Here is a 10,428-nt window from a genome sequence, read left to right on the forward strand (position 1 = left end):
ATCCACTCAGTTCCTTTTATTAAAGATTCCACTAGGTGGCGACAAATAATATTGTTGGATGAAACTTGCTTACGTATGATGACGTAAGCACGTTAGTGCGAGCCCTCCCGGAAGCCATAGAGAATGCATTGCAGCGCCCGCCGTTCGAAAAAAACATCTTTGAATGTAAGTCTATGGGAACACTCTGGGCGATTCTCAGCCGGAGTGAAATCGCCCAAAAAGAGGCGGTACTCCACAGAACGTGACATGACGCTGATTGGACTATATCCAGAGGCACAGTAACGGCTCGCGAAACTCTGTGGTTGAATGACATTGGTGGTGCGTCGCCCAATCGCTCTAATGAAGAAACCGCCCCTGATCAAAACGCTATACCACAGAGCTCATGGCATTTCTGACCAACCCCACCTGGCCAATGAATTAAGACATGTACATCGGGCCCTTAGGATGAACGGATACTCTGACCGCACCATCCGCCAAGCTGTTTCTCCCACCTTACAGAAACAGCCACTTGAAACTCCGATCAAAACTATCACGTTACCATACATAGCAGGCGTGACCAAAAAGATCTCCAAAATTCTAAACAAACATAAGATCCAAGTCCGATTCAGTACAGTACATAAAATCCGTGATCTAATTCCATCAGTAAAGGATGTCATCCCTGACTTGCAATACCCTGGAGTCTATAAACTGAGTTTCAGCTGTGGTGATTGTTACATTGGGGAAACTAAACGTCATGTCTCTGATCGTGTCCGCGAGCACAAGTCAGATCTGAAACACGGCAAAATTGAGTCTTCCGCCGTTGCCGATCATTGCTACAACGCTGTGGGCTCTCATGATATTGTTTTTTCCGAGACCAAGGTGCTCTGCAAACCCTCTGGCTACCATCAAAGGTTTGTACACGAAGCCATCCAGATATACAAACACAGACATAATTTCAACCGTGATGATGGGTACAAACTGAGTAATCATTGGAAAGATGTTATTAACCATGCAAAAAAGATTTAACTACACATTTTTGGACCATCTTATTTGACAGGTACTATTCTACTTCACCGAGTGTTAACATCCCCAACGTTTAATAGTACTCTCCTTTTTTGTATTTGGGCTGTCACCAACACTGTGTTAAACAACATGCGCAGTGTCGCTCACTCTCTTCTAGCAGGTGCACCTTTAACATGTGCACATGTTGTTCTCTTTTAGCCACCCCCCCCCCATACGTTCCATTCATTGGCTACCACACTCAGATAAGCTCCTCCCCCCCTCCTCCCCCCCCCCTTAACTTGTATTTAAGAACTTGTATCTTGGAATTTTTTGCCCCACTTGATACAGTAAATCTAGCTGTGAAGGGTCCCACCTGATGACGGAGACTTGTGTTGCCTCCGAAACGTCGTGATTTATTATTTTATTTTGTTTCTATTAATTTTATTTTTTAATTTTATTTTTTACCTACGTGACTTTACCGAAAAAAACATAAGAGTATGAATTCTTGCAGTCACGAAAGCTTCAAATCTAGAATTACAACCAGCCTCATCAGGCCATAACGACTAAATTTGTGGTAACGTTAAAGTGTATTTTTTTTGTAAACACAAGTTACACCTTCACATGCGCGTATGCACTGGCCATAGGACTGTGCTTACGTCGTTATGGCTGATGTAATCATACATAAGTGTAAATGATTTTGTGACTTTACGCAGGTTAAACTGTTTGTGGTTGTATGAGTATTATGCTGGGCCTCCCGTAGGTCGATTCAGCCAAAAATGAGTACCTGGTGCTATGTATGAACATTACCACTTTGGAGACAAGGGCGGCCAGGCGTGGTGCTGTCTACCCACCCCATTGTGTGCCGTCCCGCCTTGAAAGGTTCTCACTAACAGCACTTGCTCCCAACAGTCTGATAAGGCTATACGGGGGGGGGGGGGGGTAAGTGCGTGCATGAAGTGTGTAAAGCGCCATTTTATTGAGTTTCAAGTAGCATCGAAGCGTTACGAAGCTACAGAAATACAAACCAAACATAAGCAGAATCTCTTAACCCTATCATAAAATTGTGCACAAAAGCGCAGAACTCAGCACTTGCATCCACCTCTACAATCATCAGTGCCTACAGCTGTAGAGGTGTGTCTATTCTGTAGAATAATAATTATACTGGCGTTACAATAATAATTCCACACATCAACCCACCCAAATATGTTTACTATGCCCGAATTCATACTGGCCAATCTAAAGCAGTAACAACAGGCAGTTTCACCAGCATTGGTTCAAGCAAGCCTGACTGTTGATGAGACTGAAAATGGTCCAGAGTTGTTCTTGTGTTGAACCAATACTTCTGTACTCCCAGGCCATGTGGCTGATGGGATGTGTAAAAATATACTTTAGTTTTTATATGGAAGGACAGTTATGTGAAGGAAAACTACGTTGTTCCTTATTGTCTCCACAATGACGCTCATGGTTATTTGATGTTACAGCGGTAACCCTGTAACAGTTTGAAAACTCTGCTCCAATTTAATTTGAATTGTGCTATCGGCGTCAGGTCACGAGACAATGTATCTGCTTGGAACTCTGGCAGAGTGCATCGCCCCGTGTCGGAGAACAGCCCATGGAAGAAGGCGTCAATGAACGACATCCTCACACCAGGGGACACGCACTTCCACATGACAGTCAAGCCGATGTGTTTCATTATCAAATATGAAATTTGGCCAAATTAGATGAAAAACCAAATGTAGTATTATGGTGGGTGGGGGGGTCTTTTTGTGCAGTCATTGGTGACTGGGCTGACACCACCAATGCATTGCACTTGAGAACCCAATCTAATGAAGCGTGGTTAAAAATTAAAATATAACCCAGCACCTCTGGTGCCAGCGAAGTGTTCGGACCCGTGGGCCACCGCGAAGAAAACTGCACTCGAAAGGAGATGCAACCGACAAAGCACAAGTCTTGCCCTGTACATACATAACCAGGCCGTGTGTGCTCGGCCGTGTACAGTGAGGGAAAAAAGTATTTGATCCCCTGCTGATTTTTTTACGTTTGCCCACTGACAAAGAAATGATCAGTCTATAATTTAATGGTAGGTTTATTTGAACAGTAACAGACAGAATAACAACAACAAAATCCAGAAAAACGCATGTCAAAAATTGTATTAATTAATTTGCATTTTAATGAGGGAAATAAGTATTTGACTCCCTCACAATCAGAAAGATTTCTGGCTCCCAGGTGTCTTTTATACAGGTAACAAGCTGAGATTAGGAGCACTCCCTTTAAGAGTGTGCTCCTAATCTCAGCTCGTTACCTGTATAAAAGACACCTGTTCACAGAAGAAATCAATCAATCAGATTCCAAACTCTGCACCATGGCCAAGCCCAAAGAGCTCTCCAAGGATGTCAGGGACAAGATTGAATAGCTCACTAAGGCTGGAATTGGCTACAAGACCATCGCCAAGCAGCTTGGTGAGAAGGTGACAACAGTTCGTGCGATTATTCGCAAATGGAAGAAACACAAAAGAACTGTAAATATCCCTCGGCCTGGGGCTCCATGCAAGATCTCACCTCGTGGAGTTGCAATTATCATGAGAACGGTGAGGAATCAGCCCAGAACTACACAGGAGGATCTTGTCAATGATTTCAAGGCAGCTGGGACCATAGTCACCAAGAAAACAGTTGGTAACACACTACGCTGTGAAGGACTGAAATCCTGCAGCGCCCGCAAGGTCCCCCTGCTCAAGAAAGCACATATACATGCCCGTCTGAAGTTTTGCGAATGAACATCTGAATGATTCAGAGGACAACTGGGTGAAAGTGTTGTGGTCAGATGAGACCAAAATGGAGCTCTTTGGCATCAACTCAACTCGTCGTGTTTGGAGGAGGAGGAATGCTGCCTATGACCCCAAAAACACCATCCACATCGTCAAACATGGAGGTGGAAACATTATGCTTTGGGGGTGTTTTTCTGCAAAGGGGACATTACAACTTCACCGCATCAAAGGGACGATGGATGGGGCCATGTACCGTCAAATCTTGGGTGAGAACCTCCTTCCCTCAGCCAGGGCATTGAAAATGGGTCGTGGATGGGTATTCCAGCATGTCAATGACCCAAAATACACGGCCAAGGCAACAAAAGAGTGGCTCAAAAAGAAGCACATTAAGGTCCTGGAGTGGCCTAGCCAGTCTCCAGACCTTAATCCCATAGAAAATCTGTGGAGGGAGCTGAAGGTTCAAGTTGCCAAACGTCAGCCTCGAAACCTTAATGACTTGGAGAAGATGTGCAAAGAGGAGTGGGACAAAATCCCTCCTGAGATGTGTGCCAACCTGGTAGCCAACTACAAGAAACGTCTGACCTCTGTGATTGCCAACAAGGGTTTTGCCACCAAGTACTAAGTCATGTTTTGCAGAGGGGTCAAATACTTATTTCCCTCATTAAAATGCAAATCAATTTATAACAGTTTTGACATGCGTTTTTCTGGATTTTTTGTTGGTATTCTGTCTCTCACTGTTCAAATAAACCTACCATTAAAATGATATACTGATCATTTCTTTGTCAATGGGCAAACGTACAAAATCTGCAGGGGATCAAATACTTTTTTCCCTCACTGTATGTATGTTGAAGTTCATTCGCACCGTACGGAGTCAACCGTACTATAATGGGAGGTGTGGGGATAGGACAAAAAACAAAACACAAAAAGCACTTCGAAAACAATGAGTTTTCAATTTAGATTTCAAAGTGCATAGCTCCAGTGGCTTCCTAACATTCAAAGGAAACGCGTTCCGGACGGCCACAGAAGCGCATCTGAAAGCGCACGATGCAGTGACCGTCTTTATTCAATGTTTAGCCCAAAGCCGCTGCTGCGAGGATGACTGGAGTTTGCTAGATGGTTTATGCTCCTTGTGGTTAATTTGTGGCAAGCACTTTGAGTGTAACGAGGGCGACCTTGTGCGTAGTTCGGCCATGTGTCCGAGGCTGTGTGACATCGCTGCGGCACCCCTGCCGTCATCCTACGTGCATAGCCGGTCAAGAGTGACTGAGCAACGCGCTTGGGTCCTGATGAGATTACCGGAAGGGCTATGAAGCTGATATTTGGCACAAAATATAGTTGAGTCTATGCTCATGACGAGATACGTCGGAAAGCCACATAATTTGATTTTAGATCCTTGAGAAAAAAATCGATTCATTTTAGTTAAATTTCATTAATATTTTTAGTTTCTCACTTTTTAACCTAGGCATATAAAAGTGTGAAGGATTTGTACATGTTGCGGAGGTAAAACTGTACATGTTTTACCTCCGCAATAATTGAGCATTAACATTTCAATTGTTTGTTTTTGAGCCAAGATCCAAAAACATATTGCATCATTTCGTTTTCAAGAGGGATGAATCTGTATGTGACATCAAAAAAGAAAAAAATATTTTGGGCCCCCAATTTTTTGTCACTTTTTCTCTTCTGAACCTAGCCCGAGAGACATTTGTATCTGGGGTGTTTTGGAGGGCGCCGAATCCATCTCTACATATAAATATAAAAAGACATACGAAAACGGTTTAATGAGCGACTTGAGATTGGTGGGAGGGAAGTGGATCCTTTTAAAATAAATTTGTCCGTAAATGTTCCCTGTCACTATAGCTGGGCATCTGCAAATCTGATCACCCTGTATTTGAGAAATTACTTTAAATTATTACGATTCTTTTTCCTCACAAACAAAGCTTTACACGTATGTGAGGCATATCGTGGCCTCGCGTATGCTTAGGTGCGTGACGGCACGACGAGAGGTTGTTTTTATTCTCTCAGATGCAGCCGCACTCCTCTGCCACCATGTCTGGCACGTCCTTCTTCATGATGTTGTTCTTATCATCGTAGTAGAGCATGGACACCGAGCTGAAGCGGACGGGCACGCAGCAGGTGGTCTTAGCGGCCACGGACCCCAGGCCGCGCAGGTTGTACTGGTTGATGATCACGCTGCGCAGGGAGGAGGCCGAGATGGTGCCGTTCAGGACCTGCGCCGCCCTGCACTCGCCCTGGCAGTAGTTGCTCTGGAAACCCGCTGGCTGGATGATCCAGTCGCCCCAGTTGATCTTTCGAAACTCCACGTAGAAGCGCTGGAGGCAGCACAGGCTGGACGAGCCGTCGCACTCAACACTTCTCCTGCGCGTGCGGCTCCCGCCCTGAGACGACGCCACGCGCAGCAGGAGGAAGGGCCACCCGTGCGGTCCGAATTCCGCCAAGTCCACGTTCTTCTCGCCACCACCGCCGCTATCAACAGCAGCAGGGGCGGAGGCGACGGCGGCGGCCTCGCCTTGACCTTTTGCGGCCCGACCCGACAGCACGACGCAGCCGTCGCACTCCACGCTCACGGCGAGCGCCCCGTCCGCCCTCTGCAGGGCGGCGCGCACGGCGTCGAGCAGCGGCACGGCGACCCACGCATCCTCGGCGGTGACCTGGACGCTCCGCTGCACCTCGACGGTGGGGGCGCCGGCCGAGCGGACCCTGACGCGCAGCAGGGCGGCCACCGCCGCGCCGTCGGGAAGCTGCGGGCCCCCGTCCGCGGCGTGCACGTGGAGCCACAGCTCGGCGCTGCGCAGCCACGCGACGCGCAGCTGTTGCTCGGCGGGGAACTCCAGGCGCAGTTGCAGGGCGCCCGAGTGCCAGCCATCTGCGCGAGTTTGGAGTGTTGGGATTCGGGGGGATAGCGGTTAGTGCGCCGCGTTACGAACCCGGCGACCCGAGTTCGAATCCCGCTCACTGTTCGGGGCGATACGGTGGCGAGGTGTTAACTCCCTCCACTTGGTATGCAGGAGGGCGTGAGTTCGATCCCGACCCTGACGCCTGCTGTATATTTGGGGTTTGCGTGTTTTCCCCGTGGTCGTGTGGATTTTTTTCCGGGTTTATGGTATTTGGCTGCGATACATGTCTACGTGATAAGCCACTTCATTGAGCTGTCATTTGTGGTCAAGTCGCTTTTGAAAAAAAGCTACATAGCTCAGTGGACCCTATCTGGTAAAATAAAATAAAAATGTTTAGTTTATATACAAAAACAACTTTTCGTAATACCAGTGACGATTATCTGAACCGGTTGTGGGCCTCCTCTAGGTCGACTCAGCCTCAAATGAGTACCTGGTGGGGTGTAAATATCGCCACTGGAGAGACAAAGGCGGACAGGCGTGGTGCTGGCCACCCACTCCCTCGTGTGCCGTGCCCGCCTTCATAGGTGTTCCTCGCTAACAGCACCAGCCCCGTAAGTCTTTTGAGGCTTTATGGGGGATCGTTGTCTTTGCACAGCGATGATGAACCGCAGCCGCCCCACTCCCGACGGGAGGCGAATTGAGGCCACGTGCGCGGACACATTCGGGTATTATTTGTTATGCCACTGGAGGGGAAATATGATACTGTAAACAGTGATGCTGCATCACATTATACTTAAATTTAGATTTAAAACTTCCGTGACTGCAGGGATTCACATTCTTGGTTCTTTCGGTAAAGTCACGTAGAAGGGAAAAAAATATAAAACACATTATATTTGTTGTAAATGTAGCAAAACCCAACATTATTCTCTAACACTGCCTTAAAAGGAAGGTAATATATAATAGACAACATTTTGGGCAATGATAGAAATAGTTTATTTTAATTTGGATATATTTTTAAAGTGATTTGTTTACCTTTCCTATACTTTGCACTCATATCGTGTTTTTTTGTGTTGTTTGTTGTTGCAACGTTCTGAGCTGCCCCTACAGGACATCTGTAAAAAAAGCTTCATAGTTTATCGGATTCCTCTAGTATGAACACATATTCTGATTCTCAATGGCCTTTCAGCACACTTCTACACTGGTGTGCTATCAAGAAGGGCCAATACCCGAAACACAACCTATGATATATACAAATACTTTTAAGGCCACGGCGTTGTTGAAAAAAGCTATGCGTTTTTATCAGAATGATAATAATGCAACTTGCTTATCCAGAAAAAGCCTCATTGAGTCTCATGATGCATTTTCAGAAGCCACTATCACAAGCGCTTCATGTGCGGGGGAAACCGGAGCACATAGATAAAAACCACGCACCACGAGAGGAGGACAGCGTTCTAAGTTCCGCATAACCTAGTTCACTAAATCCCCAACTCGCTGCACTGCCATCTACTTGATGCCCCAATTTTTTGGTTAAAGCTTTGGATTACAGGCCATGCACCGCCATTGTTGCACAGGCAGTGTAAAGGGAATAATTCGGAATGTTCCAGCAAAATAGCTTTCACTTTTAAGAGACGCACTGCTCGACGCCTCCTTTGAACACGCGGACGGCTTTGACTTTTTCACTTGACCCCGTGGTCCTGCGGTGGGAACGGGGGTTTGCTTTCCACTGACGTACTCAGGCTGCTAACGCATTCACGCCTTCAGCCGAAACATATTTTACGGCTGCACTCGCACGAGCTGCATTGGCCCAACTGCCAGTAGCAACGGTGTGCTGGCCACACTGTGGCCCGCGACGATGCCCCCTTTGCGCGTATCTGCGGGATCAGATCCAATTTAAGACCCACAACTGCCAGCAGGCTTATTTCACCAAATGATTATGATGTGCTCCTTAGGTTTCTGTTCTCTAAATTTGTTTTACAATTATCGGAAGCTGCTTAATCGCCCAGTTGCGATCTACACCAAAAGCTCAAATTGGTCAGTGTTGTAAATGTGGTTCATTCGTGGCGAATTTGACTCACGATCAGTAGCTATCGATCGAATGGAATGAAGCAGTGGAAATTGGAAGGGGCTCCTATCGATGAATGGCATTGCAGCTCAGAGCTCAGAGCTTTAAAAATGTATCCACAATTTGAATGAGTCCAGCCTGTGATGTTCCGGTTGAAACCACAGTAATCCTTTAAAGACCAAAAGCTGGGTTTTTCCACACGACACAGGAATGGATCAATGAGAGTGCGACTCTGTTTGAGGATTTTGGGGCAAATGGAAAACTTGACTGAAATTGCCAGGGTTGGGAGTTTAAGGACCATTTGGGGATCAAATCGGCCCACTATCCCTGTGGGATCAGGCTAACACCTCCCTGGTGGATACCTGGACTTTGTGGAACATTGCCGGCTGCCATCCTTTGGAGAAAATTACATTTGCCAAAAGAATGTGGAATTTACACAACAGGGATGCAAGCCACTTCATTACTCATTCGTGCAGGAAGATCCTTTGATTTTGACAAAAACACAATTTCACAAACTGAAGTTGGAAATGAATGTTTACATCCAACACTTATCATTGACGCTGCAATGACTGAGACACTTCTTATTAAAGAACTCTTGCGGTTTTGAATTGAAATGCGGTGCTCAGCGAAACGCTAAGCATCACTATCAAAGGTCGCCGCATGCCACATGCAGACAAGAACATCACGGTTGCGCTCCAGCTGTGTCCCCCACCTGCATTCACTTTTAGCGTGAAATCCGTCCACGCCTTCTAACAAAGTGGACACGCTCCTCATTGGGAGCCGCCACGGTATTTTTCCCCACTTCGACTCTTTTTAATTGAGCTGCCGTCCAACCGCTTGTTACTGTGAACGCTCACCCGTGAGGCAGCAAACACCACTTTCACGTGGGTTCTCATCGCAGCCTTTTGCCTGGTTGTGTTTCACGGGTTGTGTGGGTGCAACGCTCGCGTAACTTACGCACCAAAGCTCGCAAAGCTTATGATCTCGGAGAAATCGTGGCCGCGCTGAGTCTTTTCGGTGTCATCGTGGCCTCGCCTGCCCCGTTTCGTGTGGTGCAGCTTGTTCACCGCAGCGAGCATCGCCAGCCGCGGAATGGGTCGAATGGCGGTCGGCCTCTCGTGGAGTCCCAGTTTGTTGAGGATATGGCTTTTCACTGCCTCTACGAGCAGCGCCTCTCCCTGCTTCTCCTCCACGCGACGCAGAAAGGCCATACCACAGGACGGGCAATCGTGTTTGTCAAGCTTTGATCTTGCGGTGACTCCGACTTCCGCCATGGCCCAGGTACTGACCCTGGCTGCCAGGTTAGAGCGGCCTTGCGTGGCCACTTGCGGGTCGAGAGGAGAGCCCACGGTGCACGCGGTGACCAGGAGAGCAAACGCGATGCCCGTGCGCGTGTGCATCTTGCGGCTTGCCACGATCCGCGCCTCGCACCTGGGGCCATGCATCTTCTTAAGCCGCGAGAACTCCCCACAGGCGTAGGAGCAACTTGTATCCAGGTGTGCCACCGTCAGCGGGTATCTAGTTCTGCAGAGTGAGCAGACAGCCGGTGCTGCGGTTAAATATATATACCCTCACGTATGTAGAGCTGTCTCTTGCTGCGGAGTGGCAAGGGATAAATTATGTCAAATAGGCGAGAGCCAAATGTGTGTTTTTGGCAGAGCAGTCCTCTTAAGTATGTGCCAGCATTGCGAAACACCGTGGATGGCCTCCATATCGCATCGCGGGGAACGCTGATTTTGCGGTTGGTTCAACAGATGCGGAGGCTG

The 10,428-nt window shown here is 47.5% G+C and overlaps 1 protein-coding gene across 1 annotated transcript; it reads right to left on the bottom strand.

Moving 5' to 3' along the window:
• Positions 1 to 5,763: 5,763 nt before the first annotated feature.
• Positions 5,764 to 10,107, bottom strand: LOC144723915 (inhibin beta B chain-like). Its single transcript, XM_078602692.1, has 3 exons — positions 9,624 to 10,107; positions 6,299 to 6,629; positions 5,764 to 6,229 (listed from the first exon to the last, which is right to left on the bottom strand). The coding sequence occupies exons 1-3, from the start codon at positions 10,105 to 10,107 to the stop codon at positions 5,764 to 5,766; spliced, it is 1,281 nt and encodes a 426-aa protein (XP_078458818.1).
• Positions 10,108 to 10,428: the final 321 nt, after the last annotated feature.

Source organism: Lampetra planeri, chromosome 19, assembly GCF_965212315.1.
Source record: "Lampetra planeri chromosome 19, kcLamPlan1.2.h2, whole genome shotgun sequence".
In the NCBI taxonomy this organism is placed as follows: Eukaryota; Metazoa; Chordata; class Hyperoartia; order Petromyzontiformes; family Petromyzontidae; genus Lampetra; species Lampetra planeri.